The sequence below is a fragment of the Balaenoptera borealis genome (genome assembly GCF_965194805.1).
Source record: "Balaenoptera borealis genome assembly, chromosome: 5".
Taxonomy (NCBI): Eukaryota; Metazoa; Chordata; class Mammalia; order Artiodactyla; family Balaenopteridae; genus Balaenoptera; species Balaenoptera borealis.
Window position 1 is genome coordinate 83,594,315 of NC_138862.1, and position 27,803 is coordinate 83,622,117.

At 39.5% G+C, this 27,803-nt stretch overlaps 1 protein-coding gene across 7 annotated transcripts in view; it reads left to right on the forward strand.

The window, feature by feature from the left end:
* PARL (presenilin associated rhomboid like) overlaps positions 1-27,803 on the forward strand; it is a 61,743-nt gene that overhangs the window by 16,180 nt on the left and 17,760 nt on the right. For all 7 annotated transcript variants that reach the window (XM_082394172.1, XM_082394175.1, XM_082394174.1 and 4 more), the window contains 2 exons: positions 25,884-25,979; positions 26,562-26,711. In XM_082394172.1, coding sequence (XP_082250298.1) covers positions 25,884-25,979; positions 26,562-26,711 — 246 coding nt within the window. The remainder of the gene's footprint in view (positions 1-25,883; positions 25,980-26,561; positions 26,712-27,803) is intronic.

A 27,803-nucleotide genomic window follows, 5' to 3' on the forward strand; every position in this document is an offset into this window, starting at 1 on the left:
TACTTTACAGACACACATATTATTGTTAATCCTTATTATTAATCTTTTTAAAAAATAAATTTATTTATTTATTTATTTTTGGCTGTGTTGGGTCTTTGTTGCTGCGCGTGGGCTTTCTCTAGTTGTGGCGAGCGGGGGCCACTCTTCGTTGCGGTGCATGGGCTTCTCGTTGCAGTGGCTTCTCTTTGCTGTGGAGCATGGGCTCTAGGATGTGGGCTTCAGTAGTTTCAGCACGCGGGCTGAGTAGTTGTGGCTCGCGGGCTCTAGAGCGCAGGTTCAGTAGTTGTGGCGCATGGACTTAGTTGCTCTGTGGCATGTGGGATCTTCCCGGACCAGGGCCATGTTCCCTGCATTGGCAGGTGGATTCTTAACGACTGTGCCACCAGGGAAGTCCTTAAGAGCCCTGTTACTGGTATCCTCATTGTTCATATGGGGTAAGTGAGGCTCAGAGAGGTTAAATAACTTGTCTGAGATCACACAGCTAGAAAGGCTGGAGATGGGAAACAAACTCCTTAGTTCAAATAATATGCGTTTTATTACATCCATTCACTTTCTGCTATAGCAAACCACCACTAATTACCTTTCTGATAAACCGCACTGCCTTCCCCCATCTGAGGTATCTGAGTGCTGATTCATAGACCAAATTGCAGCAAATTGTCCCAAGGCAGCAGGCTGGCATTCAGTGAAGAAAGAGGGACGTTTTCGGCTACTCGGTTTATAGTTTGTCATTGTAAAATGAATAAATGTGCATGGTAACATTAAAATAGAGAATATATAAGATAAAAAAATAAATCTCTCTCACTGTAGACATCCAGTTCCACCCCCATAACCATTGCCTTTTTAGCTGCTTGTGTATTCTTCCAAAGCACCTGTTTATATATAGACATTTATATCTGTATCTAACTATGGTTTAAATACAAACGGTAGCATGTGATGCATACTCCTCTACACCTCCACACCTCCTCTACTCCTCTACACCTTTATTTTTTTCACTTAGTATTTTAAAGGACATTCCATATTGATACAAGTAGGTCTATTGTATGCTTTTAAAAATATTTTATTGATGTATAATATACATAGAAGAACATGCACATGTCAGATGTACAACTAATTTTCACAAACTGAGCACATCCACATAACTAGCACGCAGATGAAGAAATGGAAATTACCAGCACCCCAGGATCATTCTTTTTAATGGCATTGCAGTAGTCCATGCAAATGAGTACTGTTGTAACAAGTCTTCTATTCATGAATATTTAGGTTGTCTTTAGTCTTGCTTTCATAGGAGGATGGAAGATGGATAGTCTCTTTGGATTTCCTCTCGATTTCAGGAAGCTGTGGAATCAGTCCTTAACTTGTTTTGTGGATACTCCCCAGGAGGAGAAATTACAGCCACTGTGTGAGGCCGACGGAATGATCCCAGTGCTTGTAGTCCTGGCTCCCAGGGACCCTGAGGACCGCTTGGACTCAGTTGTTTGGCTGCTGTGGGTGTGTGTGCTTGTCACTGTCTGCACTGGCCAGGTTCATTCAGATAGAGGAGCTGTGGAGGGGTGAGCTGGCCCACCTCAGAAACAGACGGGATGCTGTACTTAGCTATTAGACTCCAACTGGGATAGTCTTTTTTTTTTCTTTTTTAGGAAAAGAGAGAAAGAGGTTGTACCCCCTTCCTTGGAGGAGGAAAATAGACTGAAGTTACTGAACCCCCAGTAGTGCTTCCCAAATCAGTGTATCTTTTTTTTTTTTTTTTTAAATCAAGGTATAATTCACCTGTCCTAAAATTCATCATTTAAAAGCACAGTTGACCCTTGAACAATGCAGAGGTTAGGGGTGCTGACCCTCCACACAGTTGAATATCTGTGTATAACTTTATAGTCAGCACTCTGTCCACTGTTATGCATCCGTGGATTCAACCAACCATGGCTCATGTAGTACCATAGTACTTACTTTAAAAAAAAAAATCTTCGTAAGGTGGACTTGTGCAGTTCAAACTCACGTTGTTCAAGGGTTAACTATACAATTCAGTGGTTTTTATTATATTTACAAGGTTGTGCTACTATCACTATCACCTACTCCCAGAACATTTTCATTACCCAGAAAGAAACCCCATAGCCATTAGCAGTCACTCCCTATTCCCCTCCTCCCCTCAGCCCTAGACACCCACTTTCTTTCTCTGTGGATTTGCCTGTTCTGGACACTTCATAAAAATGGAATCACAGAAATATGAGGCCTTTTGTGGCTGCTTCTTTCACTTAGTGTAATGTTTTCAGAGTTCATCCATAGTGGCACGTGTCAATATATATTTCTTTTTATGGCTAGATAATATTCCATCATACGGATACATCACATTTTATTCATTCATCTGTTGGTGGACATTTGTTTCTACTTTTTGGCTTAATATTATGATAATGCTGCTATGAATTTTCATATATATGTTTTGTGTGGACATATGTTTTCATTTCTCTTGCTAATATACCTAGAAGTGGAATTGTTGGGTCATATGGTACTCTGTTTAACTTTTTAAAAACTGTGGTAGAAAACACATAAAATGCACCATTTAAACCGTTTTTAACTGTATAGTTTAGTAGAGTTAAGTATATTCACATTGTTATGAAACACCTCCAGAACTCTTTTCATCTTGTAAAACTGAAACTCTATACCCATTATACAACAATTTCCCTTTTTTCCCCTTCCCCAGCTCCTGGTAACTATCATGCCACTTTTTGTTTCTATAAATTTCACTACTTTAGATACCTCATATAAGTGGAATCATACAGTACTTGTCTTTTTTGACTGGCTTATTTCACTTAACATAATGTCCTCAAGGGTCATCCATGTTGTAACATGTGACAAGATTTCCGTCCTTTTTTAAGGCTGAATAATTAATTCCTTTGTGTGTATACACCACATTTTGTTTATCCTTTCACTCTTCGATGGCCATTTGGGTTGCTTCCACCTCTTGGCTATTGTTAGTAGTGCTGCTAGGAACATGGGCGTGCAAATCTCTTTGTGTCCCTGCTTTCAATTCTTTTGGATATATACCCAGAAGTAGGATTGCTGAACTATATGGTAGTTCTATTTTTAATTATTTGAGGAAGCTCCATACTGTTTCCCATAGTGTTTGCACCATTTTACATTCCTACAACGGTTCTGATTTCTTTGCATCCTTGCCAGCACTTGATATTTTCTGTTTATGGTTTTTTAAAAAAAGGTGCCATCCTTATGGGTGTGAGGTGACACACTGTGATTTTGATTTGCATTTCTCTAATTAGCTATGTTGCTCATCTTTTCATATGTTGGTTGGCCATTTGAATATCATCTTCGGATAAATGTTCAAGTTCTTTGCTCGCTTTAATCAGGTTGAATTTTGTTGTTGAGTTGTAGGAATTCTTTATATGTTCTAGATATTAACCCTTTATCAGATAGATGACTTACAAATATGTTCTCTTATTCTGTAGGTTGCCTTTCACTCTGTTGATTGTGTCCTTTGCACAAAAGCTTTTAGGTTTGATGTCCCATTTGTCTATTTTTGCTCTTTTGGTGTCATAGCCAAGAAATCATTGCCAAATCCAATGTTATGAGGCTTTTCCCCTGTTTTCTTCTAGGAGTTTTAAAGTTTTTGGTCTTACCTTTAGGCCTCTAATCAATTTTTAGTTAATTTTTGTGTAAGGTGTAAGGTAAGAGTCCAAATTTATTCTTTTGAGTGTGAATATCCACTTTTCCCTGTTTTCCTTCTGAAGAATGCCAAGTTGTTTTCTAAAGTGGCTGCACCATTTTATATTCCCTTAGGCAGTGTATGAGGATTCCATTTGTTATTTATTGCTTGTCTTTTTCTTTTTCTTTTTTTTTTTTTAATGCTATTCTTGTCTGCTTACATTCTTTTTATGTATGTATGTATGTATGTATGTATGTATGGCTGTGTTGGGTCTTCGTTTCTGTGCGAGGGCCTTCTCTAGTTGTGGCAAGCGGGGGCCACTCTTCATCGCGGTGCGCGGGCCTCTCACCATCACGGCCTCTCGTTGCCGAGCACAGGCTCCAGACGCGCAGGCTCAGCAATTGTGGCTCACGGGCCGAGTTGCTCCACGGCATGTGGGATCTTCCCAGACCAGGGCTCGAACCCGTGTCCCCTGCATTGGCAGGCAGATTCTCAACCACTGCGCCACCAGGGAAGCCCTGCTTGTCTTTTTCTAATATATCATCAACTACAATTTTTTTGGTATTTTTTTATTGTAGTAAAATATACATAACATAAAATCTATCATTTTAGCCATACCATAAAGTGTGCAATTCAGTGGCATTAAGTACATTCACAGTGTTGTGCAACCGTCATCACTGTCCATTTCTAGAACTTTTCAGCATTCCAAACAAACTCTGTACCCATTAAACAACAACTTCCCATTTCCCCTACCCCTTAGCCTTTGGTAACCACCATTCTACTTTCTGTGAGTTTGCCTACACTTCATGTAAGTGGAATTATAAAATATGTTTTTGTGTCTGGCTTCTTTTGTTTAGCATACTGTTTTCCAGGTTCATCCACATTTTAGCACATATCAGAATTTCATTCCTTTTTAAGGCTGAATAATATTGCATTCTTTTTTCAATTTTTTTAAAAAATTGAAGCATAGTTGATTTACAATGTTATGTTAATTTCTGCTATACAGCAAAGTGATTCAGTTATATATATACATTCATTTTTTAAAATATTCTTCTCCATTATGGTTTATCATAGAATATTGAATATAGTTCTTTGTGCTATACAATAGGACCTTGTTGTTTATCCGTTCTATATATAAAAGCTCACATCTGCTAACCCCAACCTCCCATTCCATCCCTCCCCCAGCTTCCTCCCCCTTGGCAACCACAGGTCTGTTCTCTATGTCTGTTTCTGTTTCATAGATAGGTTCATTTGTGTCATATTCTAGATTCCACGTATAAGTGATATCATACATTTGTCTTTCTCTTTCTGACTTGACTTCATTTAGTATGATAATCTGTAGTTGCATCCATGTTGCTGCAAATGGCATTATTTCATTCTTTTTTATGGCTGAGTAGTATTCCATTATATATATGTGCCACGTCTTCTTTATCCATTCATCCATCGATGGACATTCAGGTTGTTTCCATGTCTTGGCTATTGTGAATAGTGCTGCTATGAACATAGGGGGTGCATGTATCTTTTTGAGTTACAGTTTTGTCTGGATATGTGCCCAGGAGTGGGATTGCTGGATCATATGGTAATTCTGTTTTTAGTTTTCTGAGGAACCTCCATACCGTTTTCCACAGTGGCTGCAGAATCTTACATTCCCACGAACAGTATAAGAGAGTTGCCTTTTCTCCACACCCACTCCAGCATTTGTTATTTGTAGACTTTATAATGATGGCCATTCTGACCAGTGTGAGGTGGTACCTCATTGTAGTTTTAGTTTTTTATTTTTTATTTTTTGTCTATTTATTTTAACATCTTTATTGGAATATAATTGCTTTACAATGGTGTGTTAGTTTCTGCTTTATAACAAAGTGAATCAGTTATACATATGTTCCCATATGTCTCCCCTCTTGCATCTCCCTCCCTCCCACCCTCCCTATCCCACCCCTCTAGGTGGTCACAAAGCACCAAGCTGATCTCCCTGTGCTATGTGGCTGCTTGCCACTAGCTAGCTATTTTACATTTGGTAGTGTATATATGTCCATGACACTCTCTCACTTTGTCACAGCTTACCCTTCCCCCTCCCCATATCCTCAAGTCCATTCTCTAGTAGGTCTGTGTCTTTATTCCCATCTTGCCGCTAGGTTCTTCATGACCTTTTTTTTTTTTTCCCTTAGATTCCATATATATGTGTTAGCATACTGTATTTGTTTTTCTCTTTCTGACTTACTTCACTCTGTATGAGACTCTGGGTCCATCCACCTCACTACAAATACCTCAATTTTGTTTCTTTTTATGGCTGAGTAATATTCCATTGTATATATGTGCCACATCTTCTTTATCCATTCATCTGTTGATGGACACTTAGGTTGCTTCCATGTCCTGGCTATTGTAAATAGAGCTGCAATGAACATTTTCGTACATGACTCTTTTTGAACTATGGTTTTCTCAGGGTATATGTCCAGTAGTGGGATTGCTGGGTCGTATGGTAGTTCTATTTTTAGTTTTTTAAGGAACCTCCATACTGTTCTCCATAGTGGCTGTATCAGTTTACATTCCCACCAACAGTGCAAGAGGGTTCCCTTTTCTCCATACCCTCTCCAGCATTTATTGTTTGTAGATTTTTTGATGATGGCCATTCTGACCAGTGTGAGATGATACCTCATTGTAGTTTTGATTTGCATTTCTCTAATGATTAGTGATGAGCATCCTTTCATGTGTTTGTTGGCAATCTGTATATCTTCTTTGGAGAAATGTCTATTTAGGTCTTCTGCCCATTTTTGGATGGACTTGTTTGTTTTTTTGATATTGAGCTGCATGAGCTGCTTGTAAATTTTGGAGATTAATCCTTTTTTTTTCCCCTAAATTTATTTATTTCATTCTTGGCTGCGTTAGGTCTTTGTTTCTGTGCGAGGGCTCTCTCCAGTTGCGGCGAGTGGGGGCCACTCCTCATTGCGGTGTGCGGGCCTCTCACTGTTGCAGCTTCTCTTGTTGCGGAGCACAGGCTCCAGACGCGGAGGCTCAGTAGTTGTGGCTCATGGGCCCAGCCGCTCCGCGGCATGTGAGATCTTCCCAGACCAGGGCTCGAACCCGTGTCCCCTGCATTGGCAGGCAGACTCTCAACCACCGTGCCACCAGGGAAGCCCAGAGATTAATCCTTTGTCAGTTGCTTCATTTGCAAATATTTTCTGTCATTCTGAGGGTTGTCTTTTGGTCTTGTTTATGGTTTCCTTTGCTGTGCAAAAGCTTTTAAGTTTCATTAGGTCCCATTTGTTTAGTTTTGTTTTTATTTCCATTTCTCTAGGAGGTGGGTCAAAAAGGATCTTGCTGTGATTTATGTCATAGAGTGTTCTGCCTATGTTTTCCTCTAAGAGTTTTATAGTGTCTGGCCTTACATTTAGGTCTTTAATCCATTTTGAGTTTATTTTTGTGTATGGTGTTAGGGAGTGTTCTAATTTCATACTTTTACATGTACCTGTCCAGTTTTCCCAGCACCACTTATTGAAGAGACTGTCTTTTCTCCACTGTATATTCTTGCCTCCTTTATCAAAGATAAGGTGACCATATGTGCGTGGGTTTATCTTGGGGCTTTCTATCCTGTTCCATTGATCTATGTTTCTGTTTTTGTGCCAGTAGCATCCTGTCTTGATTACTGTAGCTTTGTAGTATAGTCTGAAGTCAGGGAGCCTGATTCCTCCAGCTCCGTTTTTCTTTCTCAAGATTGCTTTGGCTATTTGGGGTCTTTTGTAGTTCCATACAAATTGTGAAATTGTTTGTTCTAGTTCTGTGAAAAATGCCAGTGGCAGTTTGATAGGGATTGCATTGAATCTGTAGATTGCTTTGGGTAGTAGAGTCATTTTCACAATGTTGATTTTTCCAATCCAAGAACATGGTATATCTCTCCATCTATTTGTATCATCTTTAATTTCTTTCGTCAGTGTCTTATAATTTTCTGCATATAGGTCTTTTGTCTCCTTAGGTAGGTTTATTCCTAGATATTTTATTCTTTTTGTTGCAGTGGTAAACGAGAGTGTTTTCTTAATATCACTTTCAGATTTTTCATCATTAGTGTATAGAAATGCAAGAGATTTCTGTGCATTAATTTTGTATCTTGCTACTTTACCAAATTCATTGATTAGCTTTAGTAGTTTTCTGGTAGCATCTTTAGGATTCTTTATGTATAGTATCATACCATCTGCAAACAGTGACAGCTTTACTTCTTCTTTTCCGATTTGGATTCCTTTTATTTCTTTTTCTTCTCTGATTGCTGTGGCTAAAACTTCCAAAACTATGTTGAATAATAGCAGTGAGAGTGGGCAACCTTGTCTTGTTCCTGATCTTAGTGGAAATGGTATCAGTTTTTCACCATTGAGGACGATGTTGGCTGTGGGTTTGTCATATATGACCTTTATTATGTTGAGGAAAGTTTCCTCTATGCCTACTTTCTGGAGGGTTTTTATCATAAATGGGTGTTGAATTTTGTTGAAAGCTTTCTCTGCATCTATTGAGATGATCATATGGTTTTTCTCCTTCAGTTTGTTAATATGGTGTATCACGTTGGTTGATTTGCATATACTGAAGAATCCTTGCATTCCTGGGATAAACCCCACTTGATCATGGTGTATGATCCTTTTAATGTGCTGCTGGAGTCTGTTTGCTAGTATTTTGTTGAGGATTTTTGCGTCTCCTATGTTCATCAGTGATATTGGCCTGTAGTTTTCTTTCTTTGTGATATCTTTTTTTTTTTTTTGAAAGTTACTTTATTTTTATTTTTTATTTTATTTTATTTTATTTTTGGCTGTGTTGGGTCTTCGTTTCTGTGCGAGGGCTTTCTCTAGTTGCGGCAAGCGGGGGCCACTCTTCATCGCGGTGCGCGGGCGTCTCACTATCGTGGCCTCTCTTGTTGCGGAGCACAGGCTCCAGACGCGCTGGCTTAGTAGTTGTGGCTCATGGGCCTAGTTGCTCCGCAGCATGTGGGATCTTCCCAGACCAGGGCTCGAACCCATGCCCCCTGCATTGGCAGGCAGATTCTCAACCACTGCGCCACCAGGGAAGCCCCTCTTTGTGACATCTTTGTCTGGTTTTGGTATCAGGGTGATGGTGGCCTCATAGAATGAGTTTGGGAGTGTTCCTCCCTCTGCTATATTTTGGAAGAGTTTGAGAAGGATAGGTGTTAGCTCTTCTCTAAATGTTTGATAGAATTCGCCTGTGAAGCCATCTGGTCCTGGGCTTTTGGCTGTTGGAACATTTTTTCCACACACACACACTGTATTTTATTTTTACAAGAGATAAATAGACTGACACCAAGCATTGTAAATGGATGACCACAACAAAAGCAACAATGATTGCAATTACCAAACACAAAACACACTCATGCTATGTCATAATATTGACATTCAGTCCAGTAATCCTCCACTGTAACAGCTCCTTTACTTTGCAGTGAAAATTGATTTGTATATTCTTTGCCTCTGAGTCCTTGTGGGATTTTTTTTTTTTTTAATTCAAACAGAAAGTTACAAAAATTATAATCATCCTCATCAGTTCACTCAGTCCCATGTAATTAATTTTTTTTTCATCTTGATCTCTTGTTAGCACTTTTATGAGTTCATCAGTTTTTCATTAGAGTTCTGAAAATGCTTATTCATTCAGTTCAGCAGTACAGTCAGTTACCAGAAACCTGTACTTGTCAGAGACTTTTCCATGAATTCCTTGATGATGAAACCCTTTTATAGGAACATATTTGCAAAAGCATCACAGTACACCCAGAACTGTCTGTATATGACGAAAGACTTAAAAATGACCACGGTTAAAGATTTGATGAAAGTTCATAATAATGCAATTGACAAGGAAATTTAGTTATTTCTGAGATATACATTTTAAAGTAATAACTAGAATTGTGACATAACATTATACCAGAACATGTAAGATTTTTAGAAATTTCATGTAATTTCTGAAACATTTATATTAACATATTTCCATACAAATAACCCAATGAAAGTTTAGTATTAGTTGTTTTGTTTGTTTGTTTTTTTTATACTGCAGGTTCTTGTTAGTCATCAGTTTTATACACATCAGTGTATACATGTCAATCCCAATCGACCAATTCAGCACACCACTATCCCCACCCCACCGCAGTTTTCCCCCCTTGGTGTCCATATGTCTGTTCTCCGCATCTGTGTCTCAACTTCTGCCTTGCAAACCGGCTCATCTGTACCATTTTTCTAGGTTCCACATACATGCGTTAATATACGATATTTGTTTTTCTCTTTCTGACTTACTTCATTCTGTATGACAGTCTCTAGATCCATCCACATCTCAGCAAATGACTGAATTTCGTTCCTTTTTATGGCTGAGTAATATTCCATTGTGTATATTAACCATTCATCTGTTGATGGGCATTTAGGCTGCTTCCATGACCTGGCTATTGTAAATAGTGCTGCAGTGAACATTGGGGTGCATGTGTCTTTTTGAATTATGGTTTTCTCTGGGTATATGCCCAGTAGTGGGATTGCTGGATCATATGGTAAATCTATTTTTAGTTTTTTAAGGAACCTCCATACTGTTCTCCATAGTGGCTGTATCAATTTACATTCCCACCAACAGTGCAAGAGGGTTCCCTTTTCTCCACACTCTCTCCAGTATTTTTTGTTTGTAGATTTTCTGATGATGCTCATTCTAACTGGTGTGAGGGGTTACCTCATTGTCGTTTTGATTTGCATTTCTCTAATAATTAGTGATGTTGAGCAGCTTTTCATGTGCTTCTTCGCCATCTGTATGTCTTCCTTGGAGAAGTGTCTATTTAGGTCTTCTGCCCTTTTTTGGATTGGGTTGTTTGTTTCTTTAATATTGCGCTGAATGAGCTGTTTATATATTTTGGAGATTAATCCTTTGTCCGTTGATTCGTTTGCAAATATTTTCTCCTATTCTGAGGGTTGTCTTTTTGTTTTGTTTATGGTTTCCTTTGCTGTGCAAAAGCTTTGAAGTGTCATTAGGTCCCATTTGTTTATTTTTGTTTTTATTTCCATTACTCTAGGAGGTGGATCAAAAAAGATCTTGCTGCGATTGATGTCAAAGAGCGTTCTTCCTATGTTTTCCTCTAAGAGTTTTATAGTGTCCGGTCTTACATTTAGGTCTCGAATCCATTTTGAGTTTATTTTTGTGTATGGTGTTAGGGAGTGTTCTAATTTCATTCTTTTACATGTAGCTGTCCAGTTTTCCCAGCACCACTTATTGAAGAGACTGTCTTTTCTCCATTGTATATCTTTGCCTCCTTTGTCATAGATTAGTTGACCATAGGTGAGTGGGTTTATCTCTGGGCTTTCTATCTTGTTCCATTGATCTACGTTTCTGTTTTTGTGCCAGTACCGTATTGTCTTGATTACTGTAGCTTTGTAGTATAGTCTGAAGTCAGGGAGTCTGATTCCTCCAGCTCCGTTTTTTTCCCTCAAGACTGCTTTGGCTATTCGGGGTCTTTTGTGTCTCCATACAAATTTTAAGATGATTTGTTCTAGTTCCGTAAAAAATGCCATTGGTAATTTGATAGGGATTGCATTGAATCTGTAGATTGCTTTGGGTAGTATAGTCATTTTCACAATATTGATTCTTGCAATCCAAGAACATGGTATATCTCTCCACCTGTTGGTATCATCTTTAATTTCTTTCATCAGTGTCTTATAGTTTTCTGCATAGAGGTCTTTTGTCTCCCCAGGTAGGTTTATCCCTAGGTATTGTATTCTTTTTGTTGCAGTGGTAAATGGGAGTGTTTCCATAATTTCTCTTTCAGATATTTCATCATTGGTGTATAGGAATGCAAGAGATTTCTGTGCATTAATTTTGTATCCTGCAACTTTACCAAATTCATTGATTAGCTCTAGTAGTTTTCTGGTGGCATTTTTGGATTCTCTATGTATAGTATCATGTCATCTGCAAACAGTGACAGTTTTACTTCTTCTTTTCCAATTTGTATTCCTTTTATTTCTTATTCTTCCCTGGTTGCCGTGGCTAGGACTTCCAAAACTATGTTGAATAATAGTGGTGAGAGTGGACATCCTTGTCTCGTTCCTGATCTTAGAGGAAATGCTTCCAGTTTTTCACCATTGAGAATGATGTTTGCTGTGGGTTTGTCGTATATGGCCTTTATTATGTTGAGGTAGGTTCCCTCTATGCCCACTTTCTGGAGCATTTTTATCGTATATGGGTGTTGAATTTTGTCAAAAGCTTTTTCTGCATCTATTGAGATTATCATATGGTTTTTATTTTTCAATTTGTTAATGTGGTGTATCACATTGATTGATTTGCGTATATTGAAGAATCCTTGCATCCCTGGGGTAAATCCCACTTGATCGTGGTGTATGATCCCTTTAATGTGTTGTTGGATTCTGTTTGCCAGTATTTTGTTGAGGATTTTTGCATCTATATTCATCAGTGATATTTGTCTGTAATTTTCTTTTTTTGTAGTATCTTTGTCTGGTTTTGGTATCAGGGTGATGGTGGCCTCATAGAATGAGTTTGGGAGTGTTCCTTCCTCTGCAGTTTTTTGGAAGAGTTTGAGAAGGATGCGTGTTAGCTCTTCTCTAAATGTTTGATAGAATTCACCTGTGAAGCCATCTGGTCCTGGACTTTTGTTTGTTGGAAGATTTTTAATCACAGTTTCAATTTCATTACTTGTGATTGATCTGTTCATATTTTCTATTTCTTCCTGGTTCAGTCTTGGAAGGTTATACCTTTCTAAGAATTTGTCCATTTCTTCCAGGTTGTCCATTTTATTGGCATAGAGTTGGTTGTAGTAGTCTCTTAGGATGCTTTGTATTTCTGCGGTGTCTGTTGTAACTTCTCCTTTTTCACTTCTAATTTTATTGATTTGAGTCCTCTCTCTCTTTTCCTTGATGAGTCTGGCTAATGGCTTGTCAATTTTGTTTATATTCTCAGAGAACCAGCTTTTAGTTTTATTGATCTTTGCTATTGTTTTCTTTGTTTCTATTTCATTTATTTCCGCTCTGATCTCTATGATTTCTTTCCTTCCACTAACTTTGGGTTTTGTTTGTTCTTCTTTCTCTAGTTCCTTTAGGTGTAAGGTTAGATTGTTTACTTGAGATTTTTCTTGTTTCTTGAGGTAGGCTTGTATAGCTATAAACTTCCCTCTTAGAACTGCTTTTGCTGCATCCCATAGGTTTTGGATCGTCGTGTTTTCATTGTCATTTGTCTCTAGGTATTTTTTGATTTCCTCTTTGATTTCTTCAGTGATCTCTTGGTTATTTAGTAACGTATTGTTTAGCCTCCATGCGTTTGTGTTTCTTACGTTTTTTTCTCTGTAATTGATTTCTAATCTCATAGCGTTGTGGTCAGAAAAGATGCTTGATATGATTTCAATTTTCTTAAATTTACTGAGGCTTGATTTGTGACCCAAGATGTGATCTATCCTGGAGAATGTTCCATGTGCACTTGAGAAGAAAGTGTAATCTGCTGTTTTTGGATGGAATGTCCTATAAATATCAATTAAATCTATCTGGTCTATTGTGTCATTTAAAGCTTCTGTTTCCTTATTTATTTTCATTTTGGATGATCTGGCCATTGGTGTAAGTGAGGTGTTAACGTCCCCCACTATTATTGTGTTACTGTTGATTTCCTCTTTTATAGCTGTCAGCAGTTGCCTTATGTATTGAGGTGCTCCTATGTTGGGTGCATATATATTTATAATTGTTATATCTTCTTCTTGGATTGATCCCTTGATCATTATGTAGTGTCCTTCCTTGACTCTTGTAACATTCTTTATTTTAAAGTCTATATATCTGATATGAGTATTGCTGCTCCAGCTTTCTTTTGATTTCCATTTGCATGGAATATCTTTTTCCATCCCCTCACTTTCAGTCTGTATGTGTCCCTAGGTCTGAAGTGGGTCTCTTGTAGACAGCATATAGATGGGTCTTGTTTTTGTATCCATTCAGCAAGCCTGTGTCTTTTGGTTGGAGCATTTAATCCATTCACATTTAAGGTAATTATCGATATGTATGTTCCTATGACCATTTTCTTAATTGTTTTGGGTTTGTTTTTGTAGGTCCTTTTCTTCTCTTGTGTTTCCCACTTAGATAAGTTCCTTTAGCATTTGATGTAGAGCTGGTTTGGTGGTGCTGAATTCTCTTAGCTTTTGCTTGTCTGTAAAGCTTTTGATTTCTCCATCAAATCTGAATGAGATCCTTGCTGGGTAGAGTAATCTTGGTTGTAGGTTCTTCCCTTTCATCACTTTAAGTATATCATGCCACTTCCTTCTGGTTTGTAGAGTTTCTGCTGAGAAATCAGCTGTTAACCTTATGGGGATTCCCTTGTATGTTATTTGTCGTTTTTCCCTTGCTGCTTTCAATAATTTTTCTTTGTCTTTAATTTTTGCCAGTTTGATTACTATGTGTCTCGGTGTGTTTCTGCTTGGGTTTATCCTGTGTGGGACTCGCTGCTCTTCCTGGACTTCGGTGGCTATTTCCTTTCCCACGTTAGGGAAGTTTTTGATTATAATCTCTTCAAATATTTTCTGTGGTCCTTTCTCTCTCTCTTCTCCTTCTGGGACCCCTATAATGCGAATGTTGTTGCATTTAATGTTGTCCCAGAGGTCTCTTAGGCTGTCTTCATTTCTTTTCATTCTTTTTTCTTTAGTGTGTTCCGCAGCAGTGAATTCCACCATTCTGTCTTCCAGATCACTTATCTGTTCTTCTGCCTCAGTTATTCTGCTATTGATTCCTTCTAGTGTAGTTTTCATTTCAGTTATTGTGTTGTTCATCTCTGTTTGTTTGTTCTTTAATTCTTCTAGATCTTTGTTAAACATTTCTTGAATCTTCTCGATCTTTGCCTCCATTGTTTTTCTGAAGTCCTGGATCATCTTCACTATCGTTATTCTGAATTCTTTTTCTGGAAGGTTGCCTATCTCCACTTCATTTAGTTGTTTTTCTGGGGTTTTGTCTTGTTCCTTCATCTGGTATATAGTCCTCTGCCTTTTCATCTTGTCTATCTTTCTGTGAATGTGGTTTTTGTTCCACAGGCTGCAGGATTATAGTTTTTCTTGCTTCTGCTGTCTGCCCTCTGGTGGTTGAGTCTATCTAAGAGGCTTGATGGGAGGCTCTGGTGGTGGGTAGAGCTGACTGTTGCTGTGGTGGTCAGAGCTCCGTAAAACTTTAATCCACTTAACTGTTGATGGGTGGGGCTGGGTTCCCTCCCTGTTGGTTGTTTGGCCTGAGGCAACCCAACACTGGAGCCTACCTGGGCTCTTTGGTGGGGCTAATGACAGACTCTGGGAGGGCTCAGGCCAAAGAGCACTTCCCAGAACCTCCGCTGCCAATGTCCTTCCTTGTCCCCACGGTGAAACAGAGCCACCCCCCGCCTCTGCAGGAGACCCTCCAACACCAGCAGGTAGGTCTGGTTCAGTCTCCCCCGGGGTCACTGCTCCTTCTCCTGGGTCCCGATGCGCACACTATTTTGTGTGCGCCCTCCAAGAGTGGGGTCTCTGTTTCCCCAAGTCCTGTCGAAGTCCTGCAATCAATTCCCACTAAGCTTCAAAGTCTGATTCTCTATGAATTCCTCCTCCCGTTGCCGGACTCCCAGGTTGGGAAGCCTGACGTGGGGCTCAGAACCTTCACTCCACTGGGTGGACTTCTGTGGTATAAGTGTTCGCCAGTCTGTGAGTCACCCACCCAGCAGTTATGGGATTTGATTTTACTCTGATTGCGCCCCTCCTACCTTCTCATTGTGGCTTCTCCTTTGTCTTTGGATGTGGGGTATCTTTTTTGGTGAGTTCCAGTGTCTTCCTGTCGATGATTGTCCAGCAGCTAGTTGTGATTCTGGTGTTCTCGCAAGAGGGAGTGAGAGCATGTCCTTGTACTCCACCATCTTGGTTCCTCTCCCCTGGATAAGTTCTTATTTTCCTGTGTTCCTGTCTTGCTAGTTGTTTGGCATAGGGTGTCCAGCACTGTAGCTTGCTGGTCGTTGAGTGAAGCTTGGTCTTGGCGTTGAGATGGAGATCTCTGGGAGATTTTCGCCGTTTGATATTATGTGGAGCTGGGAGGTCTCTTATGGACCAGTGTCTTGAAGTTGGCTCTCCCACCTCAGAGGCACAGCCCTGACGCCTGGCTGGAGCACCAAGAGCCTTTCATCCACACGACTCAGAATAAAAGGGAGAAAAAATAGAAAGAAAGGAGATAAAATAAAATAACGTAAAATAAAATAAAGTTATTAAAATAAAAAATAAAAAATAATTATTAAGAAAAAAATTTTTTAAAGTAAAAACAAAAATCGGACTGACAGAACCCTAGGACAAATGGTAAAAGCAAAGCTATACAGACAAAATCACACACAGAAGCATACACATACACACTCACAAAAAGAGAAAAAGGGGGGAAAAAATATATCTTTTGCTCCCAAAGTCCACCTCCTCAATTTGGGATGATTTGTTGTCTGTTCAGGTATTCCGCAGATGCAGGGTACATCAAGTTGATTGTGGAGATTTAATCCGCTGCTCCTGAGGCTGCTGGGAGAGATTTCCCTTTCTCTTCTTTGTTTGCACAGCTCCTGGGTTCAGCTTTTGATTTGGACCCGCCTCTGCGTGTAGGTCACCTGAGGGCGTCTTTTCTTCGCTCAGACAGGACACGGTTAAAGGAGCAGCTGATTCAGGGGCTCTGGCTCACTCAGGCCTGGGGGAGGGAGGGATACGGATGCGGGGCGAGCCTGCAGTGGCAGAGGCTGGCGTGACGTTGCACCAGCCTGAGGCGCACGGTGTGTTCTCCCCGGCAAGTTGTCCCTGGATCACGGGACCCTGGCAGTGGCGGGCTGCACAGGCTCCCGGGAGCAGAGGTGTGGAGAGTGACCTGTGCTTGCACACAGGCTTCTTGGTGGCGGCAGCAGCAGCCTTAGCGTCCCATGCCCGTCTCTGGGGTCCGCGCTGATAGCCACGGCTCGCGCCTGCCTGTCTCTGGAGCTCCTTTAAGCGGCGCTTTTAATCCCCTCTCCTCGAGCACCAGGAAACAAAGAGGGAAGAAAAAGTCTCTTGCCTCTTCTGCAGGTCCAGACTTTTTCCCGGAGTCCCTCCCAGCTAGCCATGGCGCACTAGCCCCCTTCAGGCTGTGTTCATGCAGCCAACCCCAGTCCTCTCCCTGGGATCCGACCTGTGAAGCCCGAACCTCAGCTCCCAGCCCCCACCTGCCCTGGCGTGTGAGCAGACAAGCCTCTCGGGCTGGTGAGTGCTGGTCGGCACTGATCCTGTGTGGGAATCTCTCCACTGTGCCTTCCGCACCCCTGTTGCTGCTCTCTCCTCTGTGGCTCTGAAGCTCTGCCACCCGCAGTCTCTGCCTGCGAAGGGGCTTCCTAGTGTGTGGAAACCTTTCCTCCTTCACAGCTCCCTCCCACTGGTGCAGGTCCCATCCCTATTCTTTTGTCTTTGTTTTTTCTTTTTTCTTTTGCCCTACCCAGGTACATGGGGAGTTTCTTGCCTTTTGGGAGGTCTGAGGTCTTCTGTCAGCGTTCAGTAGGTGTTGTATACGAGCTGTTCCACATGTAGATGTATTTCTGATGTATTTGTGGAGAGGAAGGTGATCTCCGCGTCTTACTCTTCCGCCATCTTGAAGCTCCTGGTGTAGTTTTAGTTTTGATTTGCGTTTCTCTAATAATTAGCGATGTTGAGCATCCTTTCATGTGTCTGTTGGCCACCTGTATGTCTTCTTTGGAGAGATGTCTATTTAGGTCTTCTGCTTTTTGTTTGATTTTTTTTTTTTGTCCCCGCCACGTGGCTTGTGGGCTCTTAGTTCCCTGATCAGTGATTAAACCCCGGCCCTCGGCAGTGAAACCACTGCATCCTAACCACTGGACCATCAGGGAAGCCCCTGGGTTGTTTGTTTTTTTGTTGTTGAGTTGTATGAACTGTTTGTATATTTTGAAAGTTAAGCTCTTGTCAGTTGCATTGTTTGCACATGTTTTCTCACATTCTGTAGGTTGTCTTTTCGTTTTGTTTATGGTTTCCTTTGCTGTGCAAAAGCTTGTAAGTAGGATTAGGTCTCATTTGTTTATTTTTGTTTTTATTTCTATTGCCTTGGGAGACTGACCTGAGAAAACATTGGTATAATTTATGTCAGAGAATGTTTTGCCTGTGATCTCTTCTAGGAGTTTTATGGTGTCATGTCTTACGTTTAAGCCTTTAAGCCATTTTGAGTTTATTTTTGTGTGTGGTGAGAGTGTTCTGACTTCATCAGTTTACACACGGCTGTCCCACTTTCCCAACATCACTTGCTGAAGAGACTGTCTTTTTCCCATTCTATTAAGGCAGAATAATATTGCATTGTATGTATACACTGCATTTTGTTTATCCAGTCATCTGTTGATGGGCATTTGGTTTGTTTCACCTTTTGGCTATTGTGAATAATGCTGCTAAGAACATGCAGTATAAGTCTGTTTTAAGTCCCTGCTTTCAATTCTCTGTAGTGTATATTTAGAAATGGAATTGCTGCATCATATGGTAATTCTGTGTTTAACTTTTTGAGAAACTGTTGAATTGTTTTTCACAGTAGTTGCACCATTTTACATTCCCGCCAGCAATGTATCAATACAGGAGTTCCAGTTTCTCCATATCCTTGCCAATACTTATTTTCCTTTTTTTCTTTTTTTTAATAATAGCCATCCTAATGTGTGGCAAGTGGTATCTCATGGTTTTGACTGCGTTTCCCTAATGACTAGTAAGGCTGAGCATCTTTTCATGTGCTGTTGTCCATTTATTCTTTGGAGAAATGTCTGTTTAAATCCTTTGTCCTTTTTTTTTATTTTGGCTGCGCCACATGTCATGTGGGATCTTAGTTCCCTGACCAGGGGTCGAACCCACGCCCCCTGCAGTGGAAGTGCAGAGTCCTAACCACTGGACCACCAAGGAAGTCCCACTTTGTCCATTTTTTGAGTTGTCTTTTTGTTGAGTTGTAAGAGTTCTTTATATATTCTGGATACTAGACCTTTATCAGATATATGATTTGCAAATATTTTTTCCTATTCTATGGGCTGTCATCACTTTAATAGTGTTCTTTGCAGCATGAACTTTTTAATGAAATCCATTTTATCCATTTTTTATTTTATTCTGCTTTAAGTGTTATATCAAGGAAACTGTGGCCTAATCCATGGTCACAAAAATTTACACCTATGTTTTCTTCTAAGAGTTTTATAGTTTTAGCTTTTACATTTAGGTCTTTGATTCATTTTGAATTAACGTTTGTATTCAGTTTGAGGAAGGTGTCCATGTTCATTCTTTTGCTGGTGGATATCTACTTGCTCTGGCACCATTTGTTAAAAAGACTATTCTTTTCCCATTGAATTGTCTTGGGACCACAGTAAAAAAAAAAAAAACCAGTTGACATAGATGTATGGATGTACTTCTGAACTCTCAGTTCTATTCCATTGGTCTATATGTGTATCCTTATGACATACTGGCTTGAGTACTGTAGCTTTGTACTTTAAGTTTTCAAACTGGGAATTGTGAGTCTTCCAACTTTGTTAATATGGAGTATTACATTGATTATTATATGTTGAACCAGTTTTGCCTTTCTGAATAAATTCCACTTGGTCATTGTTTATAATTTCTTATATTCTGCTGGATTTGATTTGGTAGTATTTTCTTGAGGATTTTCCATCTGTGTTCATAACGGATATTGGTAGTTTTCTTGTGATGTCTTTGTCTGGTTTTGATGTCAAGGTAATACTGGCTGCATAGAATGAGTTGAGAAATGTTTCTTTCTCTTCTGTTTTTTGGAAGAGTTTGAAAAGAATTGATGTTGATTCTCCTTTATGTTTGCTATAATTCATCAGTTGTAGTAAGTTGAATAGTGTTTCCCAGAATTCATGTCCACCCAGAAACTCAGAGTGTTATTTGAAATAAGGTAACCCAGAAACTCAGTATTATCTTAATTGAAATAGTGAGATCATACTAGATTAAGGTAGGCCCTAAATCCAATGATTTGTGTCCTTATAACAAGAGAATAGGACAAAAAGACACATGCTGAAAAGCAGGCCCTGTGAAGAGATGGAGGCAGAGACTGGAGTGATGCTGCTATAAGCCAAGCAATGCCAAGAGCTACCAGAATCTAGGAAGAAGGAAAGAAGGACTCCTCTTCCCTAGAGTCTTCATAAGGAAGCATGACGCAGCTGACCATTTGATTTCAAATTTGATTTCAAATTTCTAGCCTCCAGAACTGTAAGAGAATACATTTCTGTTCTTTTAAGCCACCGAGTTTGTGGTAATTTATTATAGCAGCTCTAGGGAAGTAATATACTGTAAAGCCATCTGGTCTTGGGCTTTTCTTTATGGGAAGTTTTTTGATTATTAATTCAATCTCTTTACCTATAAAAAAGGCCTATTCAGATTCTGTATTCCTTCTTCAGTCAGTTTCAGTGCTTTGTGTCTTTCTAGGAATTTGTCAGTTTCATCTAAGTTCTCATTTGTTGGTATACAATTGTTCATAGTATCCTTAGAATTCTTTTTATTTCTGTAAGGTAAGTGGTATCATTCTGCTTTCTTTCCTGATTTTAGTGATTTTGAGTCTTTTCTTCTTTTCTTTGTCAGTCTAGCTAAAGGTTTGTCAATTTTGTTGATCATTTCAAAGAACCAACTTTCAGTTTCATTGATTTTTCTCTGTTTTTCTATTCTCTACTTCATTTATCCAAACTCTTTATTATTCCCTTCTGCTTGCTTTAGGTTTACTTTGCTCTTTTTTTTCCCCTAGTTTATTAAAGTGGAGCCTTAGGTTATTGCTTAGAGATCTTTTTTAGTGTAGGCATTCACAGCCCTGTTTTTGCTGTATCCTGTAAGTTTTAGTATTGTCTTAGTTAGCTTGATCTGCCATAACAAAATACCATAGATCAGGTGGCTTAAACAACGGAAATTAATTTTCTCACAATTCTGGGGGCTAGAAGTTAAAGATCAACGTGCCAGCATGGTCGGTTTCTGGTGAGAACTTTCTTAGCTTGTAGACTGCCACCTTGCTGTGTCTTCATATGGCAGGTAGAGAGAGCAAGAGCAAGCTCTCTGGTATCTTTGTTATAAGGACACTAATCCCATCATGAAGGCCCGACCTCAGCCTCCTCTAAATCTAAGTACCTCCTAAGGCCCCATTCCCAAATACATCCCACTAGGGGTTAAGGCATCAACATATGAATCTTCGGGGGACACAATTCAGTTCATAGCAGGTATGTTATATTTTTGTCTTCATCCATCTCAAAGTACTTCCGAATTTTCCTTGCTATTTCTTCTTTGACCCATTGGTTATTTAGGGGTGCGTTAATTCCACATATTTGTGAATTTTACAAATGTATTATTGACTTGTAATTTTATTCCATTGTTGTCAGAGAACCTACTGTTTATAATTACAGTTTTGAAATTTTCAGGTTGAAAATTTATTGAGACTTGTTTTGTGGCTGAACATATGGTCTATCCTGGATAATGTTCCACATGCACTTGAGAAGACTGTATTCTCTTGAGTGGCATATTCTATAGATGTCTGTTACATCTAGTTTGTTTATAGTATTCAGGTCTTCTGCATCTTTGCTGATAATCTAATTTTATCCATTATTACAAATGAGGTATTGAAGTCTCCCAGCTATTACTGAGTCATTTATTTTTCCCTTAAGTTCTGTCAGTTTTTACTTCATATATTTTGGGTTTCTACTGTTAGAAGCATATATGTTTGTAATTGTTATATCTTCTTCATGGATATCAAGATTTTTTTTTGACCCATTTTTCATTATATAATAGCATTCTTTGTCTCTAGTAACAAATACTGTCTTAAAGTCTACTTTGTCTTCTTCTTGTGGCTTTCTAGATCCCAGAAATATGTTGGAGGTTTTGTAAGCCCCTATGAACATATCATTCCTCATATTTTCGTTTTAAGATTTTTGTTTAGTCTCTATTATCCATCACCTTAGGCAGCTGCAAACTTAAACACTTGCCTGTAATTGCTTTTGACAAACGCCCCCTGGGGAAATGAGTTTTGTACTTAAGCTCCCAGGCAGGTCAAATACAGACATCCTTGCAAGTGGGGTCTTCCAAGAAACTATTATCAGATAGGTCAGATGACGATAATTCTTTGGGAACAAGGCTTTGAAAGAGATTCAGCTCCATTCTGTTATCTCTGGGGGCTGCCAGGGAAAGTGTATTTTCATGGCTAACACATCTGGAAAGCGGGGGGTGGCACTAGGGCAAGTTAAAATGCCTCAAAGCTCACTGTTCTTATCAAGATTTATCCATTTTTCTTAAAAAAATGCTGGGTTGCAGCAAGCCTTTGGCTAGTTACCAGAGTTCTGAAAAAGTAGATTCTAACATTTTTTGCCAATTTTTTCATTGCTTTTATGAAGGACAGAACTTTTGGTGGTCTTTACTCCATTATTCTTGCTGATAGAATCCAGTGCATCACTTTTGGTAAAGGTAGGCACTGAGGCAGCAGCGACCTTCCCAAATCAATAGTGCCAAGCTGGTCCAAGACATGATTGAGTCAGGAGGAGGCAAGTAACACTCCTCCTAAATGGAGATACAAACAGAGACCCTAAGCAGTTCTACCTCTCAAAGGAGAAGGAAGGAGGGGAGGGAACCATTTTCTTTGAGCATCTACATACTAGGTGCATCTACAATCTATTTAAGCCTCACTACAACCTTTATGATGTATAGCAAGTATTATCCTCATTTTACAAATGAGGAAACTGAAATGAAGGTGGTGAAATGCCACAGGCCACAAAGCTTCTAAGTGACATACCTAGGATTCAGACCTGAAAAGGCCATTCCCTTTCTACCATATTTTTCATGTATTGAGTCATCTCTGTGTGACCACTACATGTAATCATGCTTTCTCATTTAATCATCACTCAACTCTTCGAGGTTGATTTTATTACCCCCATTTTACAGACGAGGAAACTGAGGCTGAGAGATTAGGCCTCTTGCCCAGGTTATAGTGTAAATAGGACACAGTCAGTCCTGCTGGGCTCCTTCACCCTTACCTTCAGACAGTGTGCAACTTACCTTCAGACAGTGTGCAACTTACCTTCAGACAGTGTGCAATGCTTCCTCAGTAGGCCTACGATTGTCATACCTCCTGGTCACTTGCCTCTGGGGACCAACCTATGCTGTTCCCCATATAAGGAGCCCTTTGCCTGGTATCTGAAGTTCTAGAGTGACCAAGATCAAAAGAAATCCCCTTGGCTACCCATGTCTCTGTGTCTAGTAGAAAGAGCACTACATTAGGAATTCTGGCTTAACCACTGAATTTGGCTCTCTGAAAACTTGTACCTCTTAGAGCCTCAGTTTTCTCATCTATAATTGGCCTTCAAAATGGGATAACCAGGGAAGAAAATATCTGCATTTTACTTTCTCTCTTTTTTGTTAGTGTATTTTATAATGAATTATAGTTGTTCATGTACATAATTTGGGTATATACGTTCAGTTGTTTACTGATGGGTTTTGCCTAATCGAAGATCACTGGTCTGTGAAGTGAGGGGTTTGACCGCAGCGTGTTCCAGTACCAATATTCTGTCAAATTTACCAAAAAGGCCTCTTACATTTCGGTTGAAAACTTGGCAATGTTAACTCTTTGGCTACTGTTAACCTTGATATCCTTGGTTATCTTTCCCTTCAGGTCTTTTCCCTGGTTGTAATCTCTTCAGCCAGAGATGCTCTCTACTTCTCTACAGTGCTGTAGTGCTTGCAGTTTTTGGAATTGAGTGCTGTATGTCACTGGTTTCAGGAAGTGGCCTGTGGAACTGGCAGAGTAGGCAGAGTAGTTGCCATTTTTCGGCAGGCAGGATGGGGCCCCATCTTGCTTTCTTTGCAGTGAACCATAACTGGAGCAAACTGCAAAGCCCTGACTTATCTTTATGACCATGGAAATCTGGGCCAAACTATTCTCAAGTCTTTTTTACCCTGAGATACCAAACACTGTGTATAACAATCTAGACCTAAGAGTCTCTGGGTGAGTAAAGATGTTTAACTCGGCAAAAGAAACTAAAGAACCCCAGGCAATACTAATCACTGCTCACTTCCTGTTATGATAAACCCCTGAGGTCTGTTCTGCAGCTGAGGAGGCTCTGCCCACCTTCCCTGCCCAGGGTTCCAGATTCCTCATTGGGATGTACACACAGTGCTCTTACTTGCCTTGTTTATGATCCCTTTCCCCCATTTTTTAAAAAATAAATACTGTTCCTCACATCATCTTGGAAAGAGTTGTAGTTATTTACTAAAGATGGTAAAATAGGGCTTCCCTGGTGGCGCAGTGGTTAAGAATCCACCTGCCAATGCAGGGTCACGGGTTTGAGCCCTGGTCTGGGAAGATCCCACATGCCACAGGGCAACTAAGCCTGTGTGCCACAACTGCTGAGCCCGCATGTCACAACTACTGAAGCCCGTGCGCATAGAGCCCATGCTCCACAACACGATAAGCCACCGCAATAAGAAGCCCGCGCACTGCAACAAAGAGTAGCCCCCGCTCGCCACAACTAGAGAAAGCCCCTGCGCAGCAACGAAGACCCAACACAGTCAAAAATAAAAGAAAGAAATTTTTAAAAAAAGGAAGATAAAAAAAAATTTTTTAAAAGAAAGATGGTAAAATAGCTGTCATAATCATAGTCACAGACCTCACTAGCAGGGCATCTGATAAAACTGATAGGATCAGTTCAGTTAAATGCAGTAAAACACCATTTAGTGTGCTATGAAGAAAGATACTACCAGTTCATTGGACACACTACCAATTGTAAGATGCATCCTGATTTCAGATATTAAAATGGGAAAGAATGTCTTTGGAAAGGAAACTACCATTTTTCATAGATTCTAACTCTTAAGTGGGAGAGCAAAAACTAGAGAGACTAGGAATGCCAGTGGATAGCTGAGAGTCTTACAGAGTGCACAAATACGGGAGCCAAAGGAAAACTCCAAGATGTAGCAGCTGGCAGGGACTGTACAGTGAATATCTTCTAAAATAAATTATTTTACCAGAATGTTGCTGGAATCAGTCCTTATTTTCATTGAAGAAGTTGAAAGGGCTAGTTGCCTGTTGCCTAAAGAGACAGGATGAGTGAATACATGTTTAAATTTAATTCAAGTAGATGAGTGCCTACTATGTGTAAGGAGTTGTGGTACCTAAAATTAATGTATCTTTTTAAAGTTTGCGGTTTTTAAGAATAACTTAATTTCTTCCCCAGAATTAACTGTTTAGTCACATTTTATCAGTAAACAAACTTACTCAATTTAGTGGTAGTTCTAGCAACATCAGTTCTTGCAGAAAAATAAAAGTCATCCAACTCCCACATGTAGACATATTTTCAAAAGCAGTTTCAAAAGTCTTCCAGACTATTCCTGAATTCTTATCTAATGAGTTTTTTTCTCAGACATGTGGATCTTCATCTTCACAGATGACTTTTTTTTTTTTAATTTTTAAAATTTTTTGGCCGTGCCGAGCAGCATGTGGGATCCTGGGATCCTAGTTCCCTGACCAGGGATTGAACCCGCGCCCCCTGCAGTGGAAGCGCGGAGTCTTAACCGCTGGATCACCGGGGAAGTCCCTATATAGATGATCCATAGGTGTTTCCACAAGCTGTCCAGAAGTTAAAGAAGCATACCATTCCCTGTGGAAAAAGAAGCGATGTTATGTAGCTTTTTGACTCTTGGCCAAAGAACCTAATTCTGTACATTACTTCTGTCTTTGCCTTGGCCATTTTCAAGCAATAATTATAGATCTGATTATTTATTGAGAAGAGTGAACTGTTCTGAAGGAGTAAAATATGGATCTGAGTGAAGGAAGTTAGCTCCTAGAGCATTTTCCAGGAATTTTCTGACTTTACCAACCTGTGACAATTTTGATACTCAGAAACATTGATTTCACTTACTTTTCTTAGTTTACTTCCCCCCACCCCCCCCAAGTATATAATACTCTTAAATAATGTGGTAGAAAATCTTATTTGGGTGGACTTTTTTTTTAAGAATTTTTTTTTTTTTTTTTTTTTTTGATGTGGACCACTTTTAAAGTCTTTATTGAACTTGCTACAACACTGCCTCTGTTTTATGTGTTTTGGTTTTTTGGCTGTGAGGCATGCGGCATCCCAGCTCCCCGACCAGGGATTGAACTCGCACCCCCCTGCAATGGAAGGCGAAGTCTCAACCACTGGACTGCCAGGGAAGTCCCTCGGGTGGACTTTTGATCAGACTTTCTTTGCTTTTATTTTTAACTTCCCTAAATTATAAATGTTTATTTTGTAGGTATCATAGCTGCAAATGTTTTTGTATTTTGTTTGTGGAGAGTACCTTCTCTACAGCGGACGATGATCAGATATTTCACATCCAGTCCAGCCTCAAGTAAGTCTAACTTGTGTGATTTTATTTTGAGGTAGAGGTAAAATGGAAGAAATATGCTTTATGGTAATTGAAGTGCTATAAAAAAGATGATTTACTTGTCAATAATTGTAAGCAAAATCTGGAGGATAGGCTGTAAACTCTTGGAGGACAGGAACCTCATTTCTGTTACAGCTGTGTCGAGGCACCTAAAATGTACCTTGCACATAGCAGATATCTAAATATTTTTTAGTGACTTAAGATCCATGATCGCTACAAGTTTACTCTTTGAAGAGACTATTATATACAATTTTATTTCCGTAATTGAAATAATCTACTAATTCTTTTTCTAACTAACTTTTTCTATAGGACAAGTTGCTTTCACTGACCTGAGAATCTTTATTGGTTGCTTACTAAGTAGAAAAGAGATTTAAGATAGCCTTTTTCAAGTGGTAAAAAGCTGTCTTAAACCATCTTATCCAATCTTTTAACTAGCTCTGGTTTGTTTCGCATGTTTGTGTCATAATAATAATGAAAAAGTCTAAAATGGATCATTTTTACTGGCTGTGTGTTCCACAATTACAAGACTTTTTCTTTCTCTTGTAGAGGTCCTTTGTTCTCCAATGTTGCTGTCAACGTTCAGTCATTTCTCCTTGTTTCACATGGCAGCAAATATGTATGTCTTGTGGAGCTTCTCCTCCAGCATAGTGAACATTCTCGGTCAGGAGCAGTTCATGGCAGTATACTTATCTGCAGGTAATAAGCTTTCATCTTAGGACCTTTCAGAGTATAAGTGTTCTCCCCTATCTGGAGAAGGGACAAAGGGAATGATTATAGCCATATTCTATATACCGTAAGTGCTCAGTATGTATTTGTTTCTCAGATTGTATATAGAGAAGGATACAAACTGGTGTAGTGTTTAAGCATGTCATTTTTATCTCCCTAGGCCTTGGTTTCTTTAGCTCAGGCCCACCATTTTATAGATTAGTGGTTCCCAGAGTTCCGGGATGCCTCAATTATCTGGATCTGTGTTAAATAACCTTACGCTCATTTCCCAAGTGTGTTCAGTTTTCAGAAAACTTTCGATTAGCTATCCAATAAGATTGTCAAGAATGAGTTCGTTCTTTGTTGCAAGCATATATTAGCATGGAACCACTCAAGTCATCCTGGAGGTAGCATCATTTCCTTATTTCACTAGTAAATGATAGTGCAGGATTCCAGGTTCCTAGATGCTGCTAAATTGGCAGTTGGTTGATTATATTTTACTTATCTCAAAAAAAATTTTTTACTTTCTGTTTGCAAAATGTACTTAATTATAACCATAAAGTGTAAAAATTCATTCCTAAAATCCCTTCATTTAAAAACAGTATATCTGGCAGATATGTGTAGTGAAAAGACACTGAGCTTGGAGATGGAAGGCCTAGGTTCAGATCCTGTTTCTGCTTACCAGCTGTGTGATGTTGCAGAAAAGACTATACCTCTCTGAGGATAATACTACTTACTCTCATATGACATGGGGTTGTAGAAGGGATAAAATAAAAGCACCTACCACAAGGCCCCGAGTGGGTACTTAATCAGTGTTAATTAAATACTCACGTGCATCTAGTCTTCAAAACAGAAGCTGAGCAGTATCTTTGGCCTAATAAGGTAAGTGTGTAGTTCTTTCCCTGAGCACTAATGTTGTTGTAGGTACAAAGGGTCTGTTTCAAGTGCCATTAATTCCTGCTCTATAGAAAGTTGTTTTTTAAAATTAGCCATACTCAGTTCAGATGACATTGGTGCCAAAGGGACCTGTAAAGGATCATCTAGTCTAGATCTGCAACACATTCATTTGGCAAGCTGGGTAAA